The 23,664-nt window shown below is 36.0% G+C and overlaps 1 protein-coding gene across 4 annotated transcripts in view; it reads right to left on the bottom strand.

Annotated features, from left to right (window-relative positions):
* Nucleotides 1-23,664, bottom strand: part of YLPM1 (YLP motif containing 1) — a 69,082-nt gene that overhangs the window by 3,952 nt on the left and 41,466 nt on the right. The window contains exons 7-19 of one of the 4 annotated variants that reach the window (XM_057542309.1): nt 20,808-21,228; nt 20,602-20,694; nt 19,197-19,392; nt 18,600-18,718; nt 17,535-17,689; nt 14,160-14,222; nt 13,759-13,878; nt 13,366-13,542; nt 13,195-13,278; nt 12,823-12,906; nt 10,435-10,515; nt 7,186-7,237; nt 1,971-2,101 (exon numbers count right to left, since the gene is read on the bottom strand). In XM_057542309.1, coding sequence (XP_057398292.1) covers nt 1,971-2,101; nt 7,186-7,237; nt 10,435-10,515; nt 12,823-12,906; nt 13,195-13,278; nt 13,366-13,542; nt 13,759-13,878; nt 14,160-14,222; nt 17,535-17,689; nt 18,600-18,718; nt 19,197-19,392; nt 20,602-20,694; nt 20,808-21,228 — 1,776 coding nt within the window. Of the gene's footprint in view, nt 1-1,970; nt 2,102-7,185; nt 7,238-10,434; nt 10,516-12,822; nt 12,907-13,194; nt 13,279-13,365; nt 13,545-13,758; nt 13,879-14,159; nt 14,223-17,534; nt 17,690-18,599; nt 18,719-19,196; nt 19,393-20,601; nt 20,695-20,807; nt 21,229-23,664 lie in introns of those variants that run through there. The other 3 variants (XM_057542310.1, XR_009007406.1, XM_057542311.1) reach the window with 3 other exon arrangements.

Here is a 23,664-nt window from a genome sequence, read left to right as displayed (position 1 = left end):
AATTACATGGGATCACATACTCCTGATTGAAGAGAGTAATAGTTACCTGACTAAAAATGAACTGGAGAAAAATATTTCTCATTTGGAATTATTCACTGTTACACCAAATTATTATGCCCAAGGAAGAGCTATTTCTACTTTTCTGTTGCCCCTACCTTAAAACTGGAATAAGAGGTATCAAGATAAGTAGTCCCTGCATGGAGCTGGGCACATACGGAAGGCCACTAACCAGGTCTCAAGACACAGACAAGGGCAGGTCTAGGGACTGTCTGCAATATTTGAAAGAGCTTTGAAACCTGGAGTCCTTTGTAATGGTATCCACTGTAATGAAGTTTCACTGGCATTTTTATTCTCTTACAATAAATATCCTTTTAATATTGAATTACTAAGGGAATTCATAAAAAAGAAATGATGTGTAATGATAAAGAAATTATTATTAACTTCATTCTTACTTAGAGAAATGAAAAATGAGATACCATTTTTTTTTTCACCGATTAGATTGTCAAAAGTTAAAAAGTTCAATGACAGCACTGCTGGTGCAAGTGTGGAAAAACAGGCATTTCCTTACATGTGGGTGTATAAATAGGTGCAACCTTTTTGGAAAACAATCTCACAATATCTGTCAGAATGATAAATCACATTCTATGAGCTTGCGGCTTTAAGGCTAAAAATATTCCCTAGAGATATACTGTCAAAAAGATGCCAAGATGTATGCATATGACTTTAACCAGAGTATTATATTAGCAATAAAACAAAAACAGCATAAGCATCCACCTATAAGGGACTGGATAAATAACTGATTATTCAGCCAAACAATGGCACACTAGGCAGGCATTTAAAAAGAACGGTAGGGAGTTCCCTGGCAGTCCAGTGGTTAGGACTCTGCGCTTTCACTGCCGAGGACCGGGGTTCAATCCCTGGTCGGGAAACTAAGATCCTGTAAGCTGCGTGGCGGAGCCAAAATAAATAAATAAATAAAAAGAACTGTAGGTTTGTATACACTTAAATAGAAAGATCAAGACAGACTAGCTGGAAAAGGTTTATGCAAATCATATGTAATATGATCCCTCTTACTTTATTTTGTTTTAAAGGATATATACAATTATCACTTTTATTGAATTTGACATCTACGTGGAAGACTTATCCAACATTCTGGCTTCATTACTCTGCTCCCTATCATAGCAAAGCTTCTTCAAAAAGTTATCTACATTTGCTGTTCTGCACTTCCTCATCTCCTATTCTACCATCTGCTCCAAACTGGCTTCTGTCCTTCAACTCTCTAAGAAAGCTTGACCTTTTTTTTTTTTGATCAAACATCAACAATCTCCATGTTGCCAAATCCAATGGCTATTTCTCTTTCCTCAATTTACTTGTCTTCCCTGTATCATTTAACAATGGACTATTCTTTACTTCTTAAAACATTCACCTCTATCTGAACTTCTGAATTTTGGAGACCTGAGTCCTATTATCACTTCTAACTTAACGGGTACGTCCCTGGACTTGTGATTTTTCACTCCCAAACTTATGTCTCCCCTACGTTTCACTAACTCAGTAAATGGCACCACACACATGGAATACTTATGGCCAGAACCCTGAAGAGTCACCTTTGATGTCATCCATCCTGGACCCTCGACATCTAATCCATTAAGAAGTCCCATAGATTCTCTTTAATACTCTACTTTGCACCTGGCTCTTTTGCCCCATGACAAAATGGCACAAGCAGCCATTCCAAACTCCTTTAAGGCTGACAACATGCTAGCCATGTGAGGTTCTGTTCTCCATTTTTTAAGTTACTTGTACATTTTGATCTGATAATTTGTAAGGACTCTTTTTTTAATGTGTAATATGATACAGTATAAACCAAACCACTCTAAAAAAACAGCATTCATATGATTATCTGACTATAACTTTCTAAAACCAGATGCCTAAACGGGCCCTTTATCTGTTGGTAGTTATTGACAGTCTCTTACCCTCTTCTTCCCAGGCTCAGAAGCACGAGTGTCATAATCGTCAGGGAGCTGAAGATAATCCTCCATTCTGCTGGCAATAGCCTCCCAGTCACGTTTCCTTTTAGTACCAGTTCTCAAGCCATCCAACTTGTCTGAGGGACAAACACAGAGCCGCAGCATTAAGGAAGAGTGTGAGTTGGCACACGACACACAAACAAGGGGAAAGAAGGCTGGAACACTGTCAGAGAGCACATCCGCATTTCTGAGAGCAGCATCACTTGTAGATCCAAACTATCTTCTTGGCTGAGATAATATCAAGTTCTGTGCAATTTCCATTGTTTATCTGGTGTTCATACTGGCAGCCTTTATATTACTATGTTGGTTTAAGTAACAAATATGGGCAGAACAAGAGAAGGCCCTTGTTTCCTGGCCTCCTTATCCTCCCACCCCACCTAAAATCACAACACTTCAGCTCTCATGTTCTGATGAAAATGCAACATTGGGTTTTTCTAAAAGCAATTTCTTCCATTCTTTTTTTTCTTTAACACAATATTAACACCACCCATTAGATGTGTGATATCGTATTATATGAAAAGCAGGTAGTACAAGAACTTAATGAGCCAAGCTAACGTTCAGAAAGGTTTTAGATTAACAGTTTCTTGGGATTCTGACCGCTGTGAGACGATTCGTCATGAGAATGTTTATGAGTAAGTTGATTAGACAAATCACCACTTTCTTTGGTTATACTATGAAGTGCTGTTGACCATCCTGAGGCTAAGGGCTAGTCAGCCAAAGTGGCCGGATCTGAATTTTCTTTCTGAATCCTCAATTTGAGAGGCTTTCCAAAAGCCCCAAACTGTAATCAATTAAATGAACAGGGATTGCTGATTCAGAAATTATTAGATATGAGTTTAGGTGTCTTCAAGAACACACGATGAAAATGTGTGGGTTTTTTTATTGGTTGTTAATTCTGATTTTGAATTCTACATGTGAAATATTATGAGTTTTATATATATATACATATACATACATATATATATATATATATATATATATATATATATGCACTACATTGAAGCACTAAATTTTTGGATCATCTGTAGTTATAAACACACTATTATTAAGTAGGTCAATAAAGGAAAACCTAAACACTTCAGAAACACACAATAACCACACTTCATTTAAGTCCATACAGGGTCCAGAGTGTATATATAATAGAAACCTTTTAGGCATCAAGGTGGAGAGAACTTGACATGAAAAGAAAAGTACAATGGAAGCAGGAGGCAAGGTGAGTTTATGCTTCAAATGTAAAAGTTATACACACAACTAACTGTGCATACCATACAGGCCTCAAAAACCAGTAAGATTTTGCATACTTGGCAAAGCTTTTATTTCCTAAGTTCCTCCCCCATAAAAGCAATATTATTGAAATATCAGCAAGGCAAACTACAACACTTTACAAAACCCAAGAAATTTTTATCATATCACTTTGGAAAATTTTTAACACGGATTGAGTTCAACAGAAACAGTCTTCTAATCTCCTCTGTAAATCATATGCTGTACCAAATGGCTCTAACCTACATGTATATGACAGGCCATATTATACAAGATCTTAAAGAAGTGACACCTTGATTGCACAGGGACATAGAATATGGCATTAGAAAACCAACGAAGTCCCACAAACAGTAAAACTGTTCTCAGTTCAACAGTGTACAGTATTAGCAGAAGAGTAGGCAGCTCGAATACACTTATTGAATAAACCTCAAAGGATTTCCAAACTTAATAAGATCAACTTCCACATGAACATACTTCAAAGGAAAATTTCATATTTCAATTCTAAGAATAGAACATGGCCAGGCAGCAATACAGAAGGGCAGTGAGAAAACTGCAAGAACTTTTCCTCATACACTGGGTGTATGACAGGAGTTACACACCAGGAGTCCCATATTTGCAACATGGAAGTTCAGAAGAGCATGTATTTCTAGTCTGAACACCCTTGTTTGTAATGTTTAATTTGAAATTTTATTGTGCACAACATGTTTAAAGTTTCCTTCTTGGGGCTGAAGAAAGGTTCGTACCTCTTCCACATGGCATCCTGGAAACCCAAACACACAGATGTATGGCATAAGGTGAAGGAAGAGGAATCTGGGGTATCTGTTAGTTACAGAAGACGACTGGTGTCCAACACACTCATACTAATGATTTTCAGAGGTTTGAATTTCAAAAGGTGAAGTTTTAAGATGAAGATGAAAGTTTAAATATCCAACTTGGCAGGTCACAGAATTTTACCACATCTTCAAAACAGTATATATTATTATTACAGCACAACAGAAAACAAATTTTGGATATATCTATATATTTTCTAAACATAAATGGTATTTCTGAAAATTTGATCACAGTGAACACACAAGGGTTACGTGCCTATACAAATAATAATTGCATTCCAACTGTGAAGAGATGAAACTGCCTGCCATGTAGAAGGCCAGTACACAATAACTCATAAGCAGAGACAAATGACACTGAGATGAGAAAAGCAAAAGTACTCGATATGAAGAAGCCTAAATTAGGATGACAACAGTCTCAAATATTCTTTTGGTTTTTCAGTTTGAGAAACCAAAATCATGTCAGTGGAATTTAAGTAGCTTGAATGCTGAGTCCCAGCATTTGATGTGGCATGTAACACCCACCCTTGCATTAGGGTGCCTGTGTCCCAGCTGGAAAGGAGCCATTCAGGTGCTACTGAAGGTGGGCCACAGGCAGTCTTCAACAACTCCATGACACCCATGCCAGATGCAGCTCAGGCCAGTTCTGAATTTTTCTAAAATTACACCACTTCCAATTTAACGCTTACACACAGGCTGAACTGCATACTGTACTTAATGAACACAGATCAAGACTCTACAATGAGATTTAACAGCTCTTTGAAAAATTATAGGTAAGTGAGTATTTTCTCACTGGCAGACTCATTTGTAAATCAAAATTCCTCAGTTACAGATTCAGCTTGTCTAGCTCAATGTATGACACTGCTAAAGCTTAGTATGTTTCCACCCAGCATAATCATGTTACCAAGAGGAATTTAAGAAGTGTTGGTAAAATACTCAGAAAAATAAATTGTACCTGCTACTCAAATCTACTGAATTTGCTATGATAAGGAAGGCAACATAAATAGGCTAATTCTCAAATGAAGAGCCTCATGTTTTAGGCTCTTCTTCTTTTTCTCAATTGGCTCCATGGACCAATCTCAAAGAAGCAAGCACTTTCAGGAATGCTCACACTCCATCTGCCTTTCTCTACAGATGATATAGCTCTCAAGATAACACAGTGGTGCAAGAGGCAAGTCATTATACGAAACATCACTGTCACAAGCAAAAACCCAACTGCAAACACGTAAGAATTTATTTCCTAGATTCATTACTAGATCTTCAGTGCCTTTAATTGAAATGGTTTATTTAACAGTTCTATTTCTGGATCACTGTCTAACATTCTGCTTTTAAAATGGACTGAATTTACATAAAATGTATTTTCTGAGAAGCAAATAGTAGATAGGCCAGAATTTTTTCCAGAAATTGATACCAAGATTAATGTCATATTATCTTGAATAATCATAACTAAATTCCATTTTCCTTTCTCTTTAGAAATTAGAAAGGAAAATAGAAAGTGGACTAGCTCAAGTTAAAAAAAAGCATTATCCTAGATAATATATTACATAAGGCCTCTAAAGATTATATGCTTAGCTAAAGTATTTTACAATCCCCATGTCTCTTTAATTACCACTTCTCTTTGCCCCAAAAGATAATCACTACTTAGAGAACCAGAAAATAGGGAAATGATCTTATAGTCTTATAGGTTATTTGGTAAGTACAGAACTTCAGATTTAATCTAATCTTAAAATAAACATATCTAAAGCATTATTATTAAAAAAGTAATTTGTGATTGTTATTTTCCTACATATTTAATTGCATTTAAACACTTATGAATACTTTAAAAGTTTAGGGAAGGAGATGGTTTATTATTAAGATTTCCCACAGAGGGAGGACGAATGCAAGAATATGTCAGTAACCACATACAATTTTCACATGCCATACACTAGAAAAAAATCCTAGACTTTGCAACAAATCACCTATCGCAACAATATGGTAATACTACGGTTTACGGAATTATCTTTTCACATAGGACCTGGTCGTCATGAATGGCTCACATGATCAGCTGGGCAAAATGAAAAGCATAGCCTATGCAATTGTGTGTAAAGTGCATCCCTCTGATGTCAGAAACACAGATAATATGCCCCAAACAGTGAAGCAGCTAAATGACTCACATTTGTTCTATAAATTTAAGATATATTTCTATGGTTACTTCAGCTTTGGAGTTACAGCATAATTCCAGGAAGAGAAATGCAGAGACCAACAGTCATACTTCATATATTAGTAAGGTCCATCCTTTCAAAAAATCTTATACCATTATCTTAAATTATTTACTAATACATCTTAATCAACATGTTAAATGGTTCTCTTTAGGTGAGGTAAAAAAAAAAACTCTTCTGCAATATTACCGTGAAATATTGGGGGAAAATCCATTAGATATGTATGATTTTCTGCTTGACAAAGAACCCCATGTTAAGCAACTCCAATTTTTGATTTAGACAATCATTTTCACCAGTCTACCTTGTAATCTGGCACTAAGGACAAGCTGGAGGAAAATTTAAACGGACTCTTACAAAGCAGGCTCCTCAAAGACCGGAATTATATATCTACCTCCCCAACTCAGAAACTCTAATTTATTATACAAGGAAAATAACTGCCTTTTAATTAATTTTTAAACTTCAATATTTATTATTATTACTACTACTATTACCCAAAGTATTCATAATCAGGTTCAACTTTGGACTGCAGTTAAACATTTTTTTAAAAAAGTAGAAATCTCACCTACACCAACATTTCTGATTAATATAAATGAATGGACTTTAGAAGTGACAGTGTTTTATTACTAAATTTATCACATATTTCCATTTACTCTAAAAACTTTAAGTGGTACCGAAGGTAGTTCTTTTAAAATACTCTTCTTTCACTCTGTCACAAGACATAAATGAAAGCCAACAAAATAGACTGAGGATGTAAGGTAGGCCAAAAATCTTCATTTAAGCAGAAATTTTGGGAAACTTGTTCTTCTTATAGCAGAAAGATCTATGACCATTACCATCAGGTATCACATATAAAAACAGGAAAAAGGAAATACCCACCTAGCTTTGCCTCAGATGTGTCCATCTCCCATTTGCTTTTCGGAATGTAACCCTAAATCGTACACAGAGAGAAGCTCGAAGGGTTAGAAAGAGACACATACATGCACATCACTTTTGAATTGGAAAAGCATTAAAACTGGGAATGGATTCAGTTTCCACTCACTATTTATAAATATATCCTGAGGGAAAACACAGTCTCATTATCTTTGAAGAAACTGAATTACCAAATTCACCAAACTTCACTGCCCAGATTTCAGAATAGTCACTTTAGAATAGTATCATGAAGGCGCTTGGAGGCAACTACAGTTCAGGACACACAACTGTAGTCTGAACAACAGCTATATAGCAAATACGGTAAGAATGTATGGTAGTTACTGTGCTCAATTAATATCATTCAGAGTAGCAGAGAATTTATAATACTAGCTAGGTTATTTTCTAAATACAACTGCTATTGTTGTATTTAGTATATAGTAGCCATTTAGTATATAGTAGCCATGAGGTCCAAAAAGTGTTCTTCAAGACAGTTACTTTATATTCCAGTGTACTTTTAGATACTCAAAAGAAGGGAGAATACTTGGTATCACTGAACACAATTATGAAGTTCAAGTTCATTTTAAAATGACTCAATCCATTTACCAGTTAGATCTTACAAAGACTAATTTTACTGAATCAATTTCAGAGCATTACTTTTTCATCAGTTGGAAACCAGATTATTATTTCTGATGTCTTTTAAAAAATTACATCTTTCTATTATATGAAAACCCAGAAATCTCCACAGGCAATTTATATCTTATTTAATAAAATAACTGGGTGGTTTATTTCAAACGAAGTCCTACATAAGATTTTCAAATTTCACAATGTACCTATTTAGCTATGTAGTAAGCCTTTCAGTTTATTCACCTAGCAAGTGTATGCTTTTTCCACATAATTCACTGATTCCCCCTTTCCTTCATTTGGACTCTGTTCTCTATTAGGTCTTAACATACAGAACTTTAATATTAGGACTTATTATATAGGACAGATTCATCAAAGGTGTCAGCATCTTCTTTTAAGAATCCATATATCTTTCTACTATTGGGAATGTTCAAGTTCATAGAATAGACTGACACACAGGTAAAGTTGGAAAGTATGTTGAACATTTCATGACAATAGCTTCTGTGTAAGAGTGTACTAGAGCATCATCATTCTTCCAGGAAATCTACAGGTTTTATGCATTTCTAGTCTTTAAGCCAGACTAATAATTCAATTTCAACTAATTAGGTAGTATTTCAGATTATAAATTATACCATCCTTTCCAAATACATGTTTAGAACAAACCAAGACAAAGGCTGAAATGATGGTGCTAAAAGTTTAGTACTGATGGAATTTGTACAGTTGTATCTCAAAAAATCATCTGAAAACCTTAAACATCACTAGAATAATATATTTATAAATTCTGAGTCAGATCTATGAGGTTCAATGAAGCACTAAAGAAGACAAAATATCATACCAATGATCCCCCCAAAGGAGTCTCTTAACCAAGAAAAGTTTGGATTTCACCCAGCTATAGTAATCAGTACAGAGTAGAAAATGTAAAGTTCAGTGAAAATTCCATTAAAATGGTCTGAATGACACAAGACTTGCTCTTAACCCTTTCCAAGGGTCAATTCTCCAAGAATCTTTTACTCTTGGAATAGAACCCAATAGTAGAAGATCTTGATTCTGCATTTTGAAAAAAGGTTAAGAGAAGTTTTATAACATAAAGATAAGCAAAATGAGTACATTAATTTCCCCCTGCTGGAACCACCCTTTTCTTCCTTAAAACTTAAAATCATCTTCTCACTGTTTGAAATATTAGGCCACTTGGAAATAAAAGAGATAGTTCAGCAGGGTAGAGTTCTAAGGCTTCACTGCCATGTTTCTGATGAAAAAATAAAGTATTACAGTGTGTTTCACTTTTAAAAATAATAGTACATTCAATTAAAAGTTCCAAGTTTTGACCTACACCTAAGCAAGTCAGATGTTATGAACCATATGCTGAACTGAAATCTCCACAAAAGGAAGACAGAGCTTCAGAAAGCTAACATTAGAGACTTCTCACATAATTGATTGCTAGTACGCACGCTGCAAGTAGCTAAACTGGTCATTAGCCATATTCCAGGACAGCGTGGACCTTTAAGTGAATTTCCTGCCTACATCTTAGATCATGTATGTCAAAATACAACCTAATTAATAAAAATACTTTGTTTAAAGAAAAAAAAAAACATAGGAGACTCAAATGCCATTAACTTTAAAGCTTATTTTTTAATCCACATATGAAATCTAGGAATGTAGAAATTGACACCATCTCTATGCAAACACACAGTTTCTATTCAGAGTCCTCTATAACACACATGGGTTGATGGGACCACTCCTTAGAGAGAATGTATTCTCTAGGGGTTAGGAATCAGGGTTCTCGCTTTGCACATTTTCAGAAGAATATGAAAAGCAGCTTTAGCAAGGGCTGAAGTATTAAATAAAACAAATAATATTTTGAATTTAAAAAGCAACACTATTCCAAGGCACTGCTCATCTCTGTACCCCATTAGCAAACACTGAAAATAACGTAAGTCTATAGGTCGCATATTCTTGAATGACAGGGTAAGGCAGACATCACTACAGAGGTGTGATCAAAAGCACTTACAGTAGGTACACGGGAACTTTGAATTCACACTACGTAAGCCTTTAATCAGCCTAAGCAAAATGCATTGCCTACACAGTCAAATCATTTTCCCCATCACTTAATAGGATAAAATGTGGAAGAACAAATCCAGCAGTCAGTGGCAACCCTCTGCCTCCTCATTCAATAAGTTCTTCTGCCTCAGTTTATAGAAAATCAATTTTGAGCTCTTATAGCAAAGAAGAGACAATTATGCATACATTGGGTAGGCTGTACCACATATTTGCTGGAATGTAAGAATACCCTTTCAAATGTAATCGATTTTCTTAAAAAGTGTATTCCCCTAGAGCCACCCACAAATAGATGAGTGAGTACAAGGGTAAGTTTCTTAGCATTCTAAAAATTTTCTTGTAACAACACAGTAGAGGGTTCTTTTCCTTTGGTCAGGGGAAAAATAAAAAGTATCCAAAAGTCTCCTTGAAGATGATTATGGAAACTTTTACCATTAAGGTGCATATCAACAATAGTCATCTGATCACAGAGCTGAATTTAAACCCTTAAGAATTTTAATAAAGAGACACTTTGTTCAAAGTGGTTGTTCTGTCTCCTACCAGTTCGCTTTCCTCTTCCTCTGCATCTTTCTTTTCATCCTTCTGTTCTTCAATATTTGCATCAAAATCTTCCATCTCCACCTACAATACCACAATAATCACACACAAAAAGATTGAGTTAACATTTAGGAAAATGTTGAGTCCCTCACTGAGATATGAAATGAGCACAGTTGCCCAGAGCAAGACACACAGACTTGCTGTTACATGCTAAGTAATTTCTAACACCCTAAACTTTGAAACAGAACTGACAGACAGGATGATATTCCTGCTTTTCATTTTCCTGGGATATCCATCTTTGTAATTCTCTATGAAGTTGAGTATAATGATCTAAACTGATGGTTATCTGTTTTGAATGACAATGGATTACTAGGATTTCTTTTTAAAACCTTTAGCAAGTATTTTTTCAATCAAGTAAAACAGGTATGATTCAAATTTCAAAATTTAAGAAAGGGTATAGTAAAAAGTCAGATGATAATAGCTTGGCCCAGAATAGTAGCAATGCAGATAGAGAGTAGATAAATTAGAGAAGTATTTATAAGGTAAAACTGACAAAACTTGTAGGCTGACTATATGGTGGAGGGATAGAATTAAACACTGGTACAAGGGGAAAGTAAAGAGTCAAAGATAATGGAGAGTAGAGAGTCAGGGTTTCAGCAACCAAGTGGATTGATGGATCTAATTACTAAAATAGAGAATGTGAGAAGAGGAACAGGTTTGGATGAACTACATATTGAATAGGTTGAGTTTGAGGTGTACTAAGATGATACATATTTTTTGGTAGAGAATTCGGAAAATAATGGTAGAATTATAAAAATCACCCATAACCCCTCCACACAGATAATAATTACTGTTAAGATATTGATAAAATGCATTCCAGCCTTTACAATTTAATATTAAGGGCATGTAAGTGGCAATCCAAGGTACCAAAAAGCCTGATTATCTATACAGAATGTGCAGATTGAAAATAGAGCCTAGGATAGAGCCCTAAAGAACTCCAGCATTTAAGGACTGGGTAGCAAGAGAAGCCAGCAAAGGAGACTGAAAAGGGATGGCCAGAGATGCAAGAGGAAAACCAGGAGAAGGTAGACTCACAGAAGCCAAGAGAAAAATGGTTTCAAGAAGGTGGACATGGTCAACCATGTCATATGTGGCTGCAAAATTAAGCAAAAGAAGTGAGAATTGTCTATTGCCATGGAAATCTTTGGTGAGAGAGTCTCTAGAGAATGGCTGGGGCAGAAGCCAGAGGAAATGGGTTGAGGAGTGGCATGGGAGGTAAAAACACATAAAAATACAGTGACAACACTGAGTACAGATAACTCTCATTCACAGGAAGAGGTCAAATAAAACAGAAGTATATAACTGATTAAAAGAGCAAAATCTCTCCTTTTCCATAATAAAGATTTATTTATTTCAAACTAGTAATTGATTTAGACAAGAATTCGCAATCTGTGAAAATCTGTCGGGGAACAGGATATTAACAGTTTCAAAGTATCTCCCTACAGATTACTTATTAGGAAGAGAAAAATGCAGAAAAATTTGATGGATATCACCTGAACCAAGTGATCAACACTTAAATCACCAATAATGAAATAAGACGACATCATAGGACCCCTGATATGATGCAATGAGAACACAATGCCACTTATGTAGCATTCCTGCTAATGTTTAACCTAAAGCTAATCATGACAAACCCAAATTGAGGGGCATTCTACAAAACAGCTAAGTGGCCGATACTCTTCAAAAATTTTTTGTCTTTCATGACAATGACATAGCTGAAAAACCATTTTTTGTATTAAAGGACTGGATCCTGGATTTTAAGAAATTCTTATAAAGCACAGTATGGGAACAACTGGTGAAATATGAATATGGACTGTATATGAAAGAATTCAGGAAATTTATATTACCTAACTTAGTATCTTATCAATGTTAAATTTCTTAAATTTGATAATTGAGCCTTCTAGTTTTGTAAGAGAATGCCCTTGTTCTTGGGAGATATCTACTGAAATATTTAGGGCTAAAGGGTTTATGAGGTCTGCATTTTAACTCTCAAATGGTTCCACAGTAAGAGGAATAATAGTAGTAGTAGTAGCAGTAGCAGTAGTAGTAGTAGTAAGAAGAGGAGGAAGAAGAAATAGAGGAAATCTAAATAGAGAAAAATGAGACAAAATATTAACAATTGGTGAATCTCAACGAAAGTCATGCAGGTGTTCTTATATTGGGTTGGCCAAAAAGTTTGTTCGTTTTTTCCATTATGGAAAAACCCAAACGAACTTTCTGGCCAATACAATACTATACGTGCAATTTTCTGTAATTTAAATTTTTTTCAAAGTAAAAACAGATGGAAAAAAAGGTCGCTTTTGCACTGCTTTCGAGCCAAAGAACGCTCACCTCTTCAATAGCAGCATCCTGCAGCAAAGAACGAATGTCCAGACGCATCATATGACGAGGTGCAGTTTCCCAGTGATCGGCCATCTAATTGAGAGATTCAGGAGGTCAAGTTATCTCTGGAAACTACTCAAAGAAAGACCAAGAGAATATCCAAGACAAATTTAACTAATACTGTGAAGTCTAACAGGCTAGTTCCAGGAAGAGCTAGGACACCTCATACCCTTAGATACAAAGGTTAAGAAACATTTACTAAAGCAGGTAGAAAATATATTTTGAAAGTAAAGGGGATAAATAAGAATTTCCAGACAACAGTGATGAAACAGGCAAAATGAAGTTTAGAATATTACACCCTCTGTGCTTCAGAAAAATCACCTTATTTATTTCTTTAAGCTTTCTTCCATGAATATTCCTCTTGCTACAAGTCTGGTTATCTGCACTCATTTCAGCCAAATACACCTAAGAAAGAATGAATAATGATTAGGCAAACAAATGCAGCACTTACATGATAACACAAAGTACTCTAAAGTTCTTTTAAATCTATACCTCAAATCCCTTGGTTTTTGCTGCACTCCAAAACTGGTCAAAATGTCTAACTCTGTCATTGATGGCATCCAGGATGATGAAAGGGAAAAAGCCATCATCCAGAGTCTTTTTGAAAGTTTTGAACATGCTGGTGCGGTAGGTTTCCTCCATCTCAGCTTCATATTCATATTCCATTACCTGAGATCCCCCAAAAGAGATATGGAGTTAGCAAAAGCAAAGAATCATCTTAAATCTCTTCCCTCGTTAGCATTTGGATAGAGACAACTTTCTAGTCTTTCCTTCACACCTGAGTACTAAAGTTCGTGTTCAAAAAAGCCACATTTCCCTCTGAACATGTTTTCCTTTCAATGCTATTTATGAATCAGGATGTAATCTGAGAGGAATATACCATACCTTTTTTTTCACTTTCTTTCCAGAATCTGGATCTTTTTCTTCTTTTTCCACTTCAGCGATGAAGTAATCATCCAGGCTTAGAACTCTGGGTGCAGGTCCTCCAAATTCTACCTCCTTATCCTAAGAATCATATATTCATGAAAGTTAAAGAGAATTTATGGAATAAATTAATAAACGTGCACAAAGTTTTTCTTATGGCCAAATACCACGCAATCTTCTTGTAGTTTCAAATCAAGCAGGGGCAAAGTAGCCTAAGCAGATCAAAATTTATGAGATAGCATCTACCAGATGGGCCAACTAGAATGGATCAAATGGGAAATATCTGTATGAATATCATGTTACTTGCTAAGAAGGCAAGTGGCTAACAAAAGCAACTGATTCTTTCACTTTCCCATACTCACTCGAATAAGTTTCGCAACATGTGTCTTTCCACTGCCAGGCAATCCTCTCATTATAACAACAATCTGAAACACAACGAAAAAAAAAAATCACCCAGAGAAGATTTTTTTTCACAGTGAGATCTTAGAGTTAACAATGACCTATCATTCTCCAGGACAGACCATATGATAGGCCATGAAACAAACCTTAATACATTTGAGAGCACAGGAATAATACAAAGCATGTCTCTGACCACAATGGTGTAAAATTAAAAATTTGGGAAATGCACAAGTATGTAGAAAGTAAACACCATACTCCTAAATAACCAATGGGTCAAAGAAGAAGTCAAAAGAAAAATCAGAAAATACTTTGAGATAAACAAAAATGAAGACACAACATAAGACAGTGGAAGAACAAACTAAACTGAAAGCAAGCAGAAGGAAGGAAATAGTAATATTAGACCAGAAGTTAATAAAATAGAGAACTGAAAAACAAAGAAAAATCAATGGAACCAAAAGCTAGCTCTTTGAAAAGAGCAACAAAATTGACAAACCTTTAGCTAGACTAAGAAAAAAGAGAAAATTCAAATTACTAGAATCAGAAAAAAAGAGGGGACATGACTGCCAACCTTACAGAAATTTTAAAAGGGTTATACTATGAACAACTGTATACCAACAAAGTAGATAACTTAAAAGAAATGGACAAATTCCTAGAAAGACACAGCCTACTGAAACTGACTCAAGAAGAAATAGATAACCTGAGTAGACCTATGACAAGTGAAGAGATTTAATTAGTAGTCCAAAAACTGCCAAAAAAGAAAAGCCCAGGCCCAGATGGCTTCTTCACCGAATCCTAACAAACCTTTAAAGAAGAATACCAACTCTTCACAAACTCTTCCAAAAAATAGAAGAGGAAGGAACAATTCCCAACTTATTTTATGAGGCCAGCATTTCAAACCAAGCATATAATCTGATACCAAAACCAGACAAAGACATCACAAGAAAATTACAGATATCTCTTAGGATTATGGATACAAAAATTCTCAACAAAATACTACCATATTGAATCTAGCAACATATAAAAAGAAGTACACAACATGACCAAGTAGGGTTTATCCCAGAGATTCAAATTAATATCTGAAAATCAGTTAATGTAATACATTATATCAATACAATAAAAAACAAAAAAATCTCAGTGCAGAAAAAGCATTTAACAAAATCCAACATCCTTTCATGATAAAAACATTCAACAAACTAGGAATGGAAGGGAACCTCCTGAACTTGATAAAGGACATCTAATGAAAACCCACAACTAACATAGTACTTATGGTGAAAGACTGAAAGTTTTCTTTCTAAGATCAGGAATAAAACAAGTATGTCCACTCTCACCACATCTATTCAACACTGTACTGGAGCTCTAGCCAGAGCAATGAGGCAAGAAAAAGAAAAAAGGCATACACATTGTAAAGTAAGAAGTAAAACCATCTCCATCTGCAGATTACATGATCTTATATATAGGAAAAATCCTAAGGAATCCATTAAAAATCTATTAGAACCAATAAATGAGTTCAGCAATGTTGAAGGATATACGATCAATACGAAAAACTCAATTGTATTTCAATACAACTGAACAATCCAAGAATGGAATTAAGCCATCTATACCTTCCTTTTTTTTTTTTTGGCAGCACTGTGTGGCTTCCGGGATCTCAGTTCCCCGACCAGGGATTGAACTCAGGCTACGGCAGTCAAAGCGCAGAATCCTAACCACTAGACCACCAGGGAACTTAAGCCATCTATATCAATAATAACATTACACGTGAATGGATTTAAACAATCCAATTAAAAGGCAAAAATTATCAGACTGCATAAAAAAACATGATCCAACTACATGCTGTCTATAGGAAACATACTTTATTTGTGTCATTGAAAGACACAAACAGATTGAAATTAAAAGGATGGAAAAAGATATATCAACAGCCACAGGAAAGCTGGAGTAACTATATTAATAATATATGAAATAGACTTTAAAACAGTGACATACATACATATACAGAGTCAAACTTCTGATGGAAATCTCCCGTACCATTTTATTTAAATGGAATCTAATTATTTTGCAATAAAAGATAAATTTAAGAATGTAGGGGGCTTCCCTGGTGGCGCAGTGTTTGAGAATCTGACTGCTGATGCAGGGGACACGGGTTCGAGCCCTGGTCTGGGAAGATCCCACATGCCACAGAGTGGCTGGGCCCGTGAGCCACAACTACTGAGCCTGCACGTCTGGAGCCTGTGCTCCGCAGCAAGAGAGGCTGCGATAGTGAGAGGCCCGTGCACCGTGATGAGGAGTGGCCCCCGCTTGCCACAACTAGAGAAAGTCCTTGCACATAAACGAAGACCCAACACAGCCATAAATAAATAAATAAATAAATATTAAAAAAAAAGAATAATAAGCTACATGTTTAAAAAAAAACAAAAAGAATGTATACAAATGGAGGAAAATATGTCTAAACTAATCAAGTCTCCTAATTCTCCCTCTTTTAGTTCCACATACCATAAAACCAAATCCTCTTTTCCCTTCTTCAAATTGCAATTAATTGAGTTCTTATGAATTATTTTCTAAAACTTTCAACATTTTTTTCTGCCAAGCAATTAAGCTCTAATTTCTTAGATTCTATAGGGTAGGCAGTTTATGAGATTTTATGATGATTTGGAGATGGTAAGATGCCTTGAATCTGATATTAATACTACGTCACATGTGGAAACAACCTAAATGTCCATCAACAGATGAATGGATAAAGAAGATGTGGTACATATACACAATGGAATACTACTCAGCCATAAAAAGAATGAAATAATGCCATTTGCAGCAACATGGATGGACCTAGAGATTATCACACTAAGTGAAATAAGTCAGAAAGAGAAAGACAAATACCATGATATCACTTATATGTGGAATCTAAAGTATGGCACAAATGAACTTAACTACAACACAGAAACAGACTCACAGACACAGAGAACAGATTTGTGGTTGCCAAGGGGGAGGGTGCGGGGGGGATGGACTGGGAGTTTGGGATTAGCACATGCAAATTATTATATACAGAATGGATAAACAACAAGGTCCTACTGTATAGCACAGGGAACTATATATATTCAATATCTTGTGATTAAACCAAAATGAAAAAGAATGTATATATCTATGTAGCTGAATCACTTTGCTATACAGTAGAAATTAACACAACATTGCAAATCAACTATACTTTAATAAAATAAATTAAAATTTTCTTAAAAATTAAAAAAAAATACGACGTCACAGAAAAGTACAGAAATTCTGTTCAGGATACTAAAAAGATCTCTTATCAGCTTCTAATTTGCAAGAAAACTAGTCATTTACATAGGACTTACTCTCTCAGGTCTGCTCTCTCGGCCAGGTGGTTTCAAAATATCATCCACATTCTTAGATTCAGGTTTCTTCTCAACCCGCGGAGCTGGAGGTGGCTGGTGGCTTAGTGAAGGAGCTGGCAGGGGCATTCGCTCCTCTGGGTAAGTTCTTCGTTCTCCTAGGATTCCAGCAGTTGAACAAATTACTATTTATACAGTAATTATTTAAAATTTTAACTCTCTCCACTCCTCCTAAGGTAATATAACTTATGGTGATTTGGGGCCTACTTTTATCCTTAATTAGAGATAGTTTAAGATAATGTAAATCTATTGAAATCAAGAAAATGAAAAGATTTAGGTATGATTTCAGGCAAAAAGAATGTTCTGAAAAATACTGAATTCATCCTTGTTTGTATTAAACTTAGGAAAAAAGTTAAGCAACAGAATATAGAAGAATAACATGTACTCCTGAATAGTCCTGAGTATGATTTATAGTCCGTCTGTATGTAACTTCTGCTTTACAATTTTGAGAACGAGTTACCAGCTTAGGAAAGCTTGTTTGTATAAGTAGGTGTGAATTTCTAGTTTAAGTGTAATTTATAACAGTGAAAAACTAAAAGCAACCTAAACGTCCAAAAATAAGAGTCATATATCTCATCCACTTGATGGACTATCATAGAGCTGTTAATATAATAGGTTTACGTATGGAAAAATGTATATAGTACACAATATCAATGGGAACGAGCACAACAAAGAAACTGTATTTATACTTTGATTACAACTTCATTAATATGTGTGTGAAGAGAGAATGACAGGAAATATACAAAATTACAATAGTTGTGGTATGGTAGGTGGTGGGATTATAAGCGATTTTGTTTCTAGCTTCCAAAATTTCTTTAATAATGTAAAAAGAGAAATTTACATTTTATTTCATCAATTACATGGTTATTTTTGGTGATAATGTTGTCACCTCTGAGAAATCTGTGAGTGCATTTTACTCTGAAAGTTTAAATCCATAACTACAATGGAAAGCATCTCATGTTGTTTTCAGTTCTCAGCATCTTTATAGTTAATAAGGCACTAATCTACCTCCAAACATGGACGGTCCTTCATAGGCTGGTCGGTCAGACTTCCGATCATAGGATGGCCTATCAAATCCCCCTCTTCTGGATGAGGAATGGTCTTTTTTGTCTCGATATGACTGAGTCCTAGAAGGTTTAACAGTAAGTGCTTTGGTAAACAAAAAATATACGGAGGTCTCTTATAATGCAACACCATTATCTGCCCAATTTTTTCTATGGGTACTTACTATACATGGTCAATACTTATATTTTCATTTTGCTTTCCCATTTAGATCTGCCTTGCATACACACATCCACAGAGCTCACAAATTGCAAAAATAAATTGTTTGCCTATTAATTAAGCAATGATTACAACTTTGTTAACAATACTCTTTCCTTTCCTTTCTGGCTATCTCCATCTCCCATTTAACTCTCTGGAATTCAAGCTCACAAAACTCAACCACCTAGTTTCCTGAAAATTGGTACTCTTCCCTCTCCAAATTATACACACACATGCATGAGAAAAATACATCATTTACTAAATTTCCTTTAACTACACTGACTTTTGCTGAACTTAAGTATATGGTAATTTGCACACCTGGCAAAGATATTTCTCATAGCATACCTGTCATCTCGAGGTCGGCGTTCTCTGTCAAATCGATCCCGGTCATAGTCAATAACACCACGATCCCGGTCTCGATCTCTATGTGTCTCCCGATCCCTTTTGAAATCTCGATGATCTGCCATGACATTACTTTGACGATCAAAATAAGGCTCACGATCTCTGTCTCTATCATAACGATCTCGTTGGCCTACATGCTCTATAAAAACAATATAAAATAAGAACTATACCCCTTTTTTTCTGAAATAAAAGCAGAAATGTACACATCTAAATTTAGAACTAGTATAAATTGTTGCCCTAAATTCAACTTATAAATCTTTTAGCTATATTAAAGGGAGGCCCACATTCTAAGAGGCCCTCTGTGAGCTGGCCCCTGCCTAACCCTAGTTCCCTCTCTGATCTCACCTCCTACTACTTTCCCCATCTCTTTGTGATGCAACCACACTTTCCTGTTCCTGAGACCTACCACCTGCTGTTCCCTCTGACTGGGACCATCTGTTTGCAGATGCTTCATGGTTGACTCCTTGTCATTCAGCTCTCAGCTTCACTGTCACAGGGGCCTCCTCTGACCACTCTGTCTAAATTAACCACCTTCACTATCCATCACATCAAATGTTTCATTGTCTTTATAATACATTCAAAGGTCTGAAACGATCTTGTTCATTTATTCGTTTGTTTTTCCCATTAGAATGTAATTTCATAAGCACAGAAACTTTTATTTTTCTCATGTTGAATTCCCAGTGTCTAGAACAGGGATTAACAAACTTCTTCTGTAAAGGGACAGACAGTCAATGTTTTATAGGACATACAGTCTTTGTCACAACTACCCCAGCTCTGGTTTGTTAGCATAAAAGCAGTTGTAAACAATAGCTAATGGGAGTGTGTCTGTGTTCCATTAAAACTTTATTTCTGGGACTTCCCTGGTGGCACAGTGGTTAAGAATCCGCCCACCAATGCAGGGGACACGGGTTCGAGCCCTGGTCCAGAAAGATCTCACATGCCACAGAGCAACTAAGCCTGTGCACCACAACTACTGAGCCTGTGCTCTAGAGCCCACGAGCCACAACTACTGAGCCCACGTGCCACAGCTACTGAAGCCTGTGCGACTAGAGCCCGTGCTCCACAACAAGAGAAGCCAATGCAATAGGAAGCCCACGCACCACAACGAAGAGTAGCCCCTGCTCGCCACGACTAGAGAAAGCCCGCACGCAGCAACGAAGACCCAATGCAGCCAAAAATAAATAAATTAATAAATTAAAACAAAAAAACACAAAAACTTTATTTCTGAACACTGAAAAAAAAAAAAAAAAAAAAAAAGGGGAGGCCCAGATAATCTTACCAAAAGGGAAATCATATGATAATTGGGTCCTGAAAGGTTTAAAAATACTGATCTCTCTGGGACTCCTACCTGTTTCAAAAGTTGATCTTTCAGGTAGTGGATCTGGACGTAGAGTTATTCTTTCTCCATAGGGTATCTGTTCAACTTTATTAGTGGATATGTCTGGTAAACAAAATCAGGGATAAAAACACTGTAAGAGTGAAGCTTAAGGAAGCCAAAGCTGAAGCTAACAATTCCTTTAGAATCCCAAATACAAATTTGCCACTTTCACTCACCTCGGCCATGGCCATAATCGACAGTCTGCTGCACTGGTGGTGGTTTGGACATTGGTGGCATACCCATAGGCACCGGGCCAGGAGGAGGGATGGAAGGGTGAACAGGTGGGGGTGGTAACACTGGAGCAGATGGAATCGTTGCAGCTTCAGGTTTAAATTCCGAATTCAGTCCTTGTTCATCATTTGTATCCCAGAGGCCATAGAAAGAATCTTCATCCCAGCGTTCCTGTTCCATAGCTGAAGTCTGTGGCTTTAACACTGGAGGAGGAGGTGGCGGCGGAGGAGGAGGGGGTGGCGGTGGCGGTATTGGGATAGGCGGCCTGGTCACAGGAACAGATGATCTTGCTGGTGGAGCAGAGGGTCTTACAATTGAACCTGGTGGTTTACCCATAGGAGGGGGTGGTCTATAGGACCCTGGAGGCTGGAAAAAAGAGTAAATGGCTTAATGAATGAGCATACCATCATGTTTTCATGTATCAGTAGAAATTAAAATCTGGTTCTCAATCCATTGAAGAAAAATTTGATATATTGAACTTACTCAAAATTCAAAACTTTTTGTACTTTAAATTTAAAATACACCATTAGGGAGAAAATACGTGCATATCACCTATCTGATAAAGGACTTGTATTCAGAATATAAAAATCTCTTATAAGACAAATAGTCAAAAAAAATATGGGCAAAAGATTTGCATATAGTTTTCCAAAGAAAACATATGAATGGCCAATAAGCCCATGAAAATATGCTCGACATCATTAGTCATGAGGGAAATGCAAATTAAAACCACAATGAGGTACCATTTCATACCCAGTAGAATGGCTATAATTGATAAAACAGACAATAACAAATGATGGCAAGGATGTAGAGAAACACAAAGACTCTTAGACTGCTAGTAAGAATGTAAAATTTCCACTTTGGAAAATGGTCTAACAATTTGTCAAAAAGTTAAACTTCAATTTACCAAATAATTCAGCAGTTCCATTCCTAGGTCTCTAACCAAGAAAAACATGCCCCCCCAAAGACCTGCACACAAATATTCACAACAGCATTATTCGATAACCCAAATGTCCATCAACTGGTGAATGGATAAACAAAATATGGTATAGCCATACAACAGATTGTTACTTGGCAATAAAAAGAAATGAAGTACTGATTCATGCTATAACATGGATGAAACCTTTAAAACATTATGTTAAGTGAAAGAAGCCAGACACAAAAGACCACATATTGTATGATTCCACTTAAATTAAATGCCCAAAAAGGCAAATCTATAGGGACAGAAAGTGGATTAGCTGTTGCCTGGGACTTGGGTAGGAATGAGGATTGGCACAAGGGATCTTACTGGGGTGATGAAAATGTTCTACAACTGGATTATGGTGATGGTTGGACAACTCAGTAAATTTACTAAAAATCACTGAATTACAAACTTAAAATGGGCAAATTAGATTATGTAAATTATACCTCAAATACCTTAGGTTGGTTTAAAAAAGGAAAAAAAAAATGCCCTCAACACTATCACCTCCTCCCTTCCCTGCAATGAACCACCCTCTTTTTCTTCTCCTTCCAGAAAAATTAGGGTGCTAGCCAATTTGATACAAATATCCCAGGCCCACCTCAAACCTACTGAATTTCTGTGAGTGAGGTCCTGGCATTAGTTTAAAATAAACAAAACTTCTGTAATTCTGATGTTCACCACCTGGTTAAGAATCTCTGCTATAAACTATCTCCCCACTATGGTAACCTATCTCCTCCACAAAAATAGTGAATTTCCAGTGAGAGAAACAAACTCTAGCTAGCTCCCTCACTTCTATCTAATTGTCTGACTGACAATAGTAGTTTGTGGCAAGGCTGGTACCAACACACAACATCAGAACCGGGAAACAACAAAACAAAGATACCAAATGGGACATTTAGTAATCTCTCTGACAACCACCAAATGTCAACAGAAATGTATATTAAGGAAACAGTAGAATCTCTTGGTAGATAGGTTCTATTTACTTAATATTAAAACCCAACTGTCAAATTTTATTTTAATCTTTGCAATCAGAGATAATTTTAATCTCTGATTCGAACACTCTTTACCCATTTCTCTTAGTTCTATGTTTCTGGTTTGTTCTATTGACAAACAAATTGACAGCTACTTTAGACCTTGGAAAGCCAACAATACACATTACTTATATATTTATTCATACACAGGCTGCGTGTTAAACTTTTTGAGTAACAAAATTACATTTTGGCTAATAACGTAAGAAATATTATTTAACAAGAGGCCACTACAGGCTGGAGTTAAAGACAAATGACTATTAGGTAAATGATGTAAGGTAAACTTCAGGTTACGGCACTTTAAACTTTGTTAGGGAAATGCCTATACATGACGAAGCTACTGCGTCTGGAGCACAGCTATCCAGACATGCTTTAGATATCATAAGAATTCTGGACTATGTCTACAAATAAAAAGTGTTTTTTTCATATTACATAGTGAAAGCAATACATACATTTGTGAAAAACAGAACACTCCTACAGTATTTACGTGAGAAAGGATTAATATCTGTACCATACTAAGGATAACATAAATTAGTAAGAAAAACCTTAAGAGTCAAATAGATAAAACAGGATTTTTATAAGAAATGTAATTAACAATTATCAGAAAATATTCATGTTCACTAATTATCGAAACTACCAAACATTTTATTATTTTTAAAAATATTTATTTATTTGGCTGCACCAGGTCTCAGTTGCGGCACGCAGGATCTTCGTTGCCGCACTCGGGATCTTTGTTGCTGTGTGCGGGATCTTTAGTTGCAGCATGAGGGATCTAGTTCCCTGACCAAGGATCAAACCTGGGCCCCTGGCATTGGG

This window comes from Balaenoptera acutorostrata, chromosome 3 (assembly GCF_949987535.1).
Source record: "Balaenoptera acutorostrata chromosome 3, mBalAcu1.1, whole genome shotgun sequence".
NCBI lineage: Eukaryota > Metazoa > Chordata > Mammalia > Artiodactyla > Balaenopteridae > Balaenoptera > Balaenoptera acutorostrata.
This window is presented reverse-complemented; position numbering and strand designations above follow the sequence as displayed.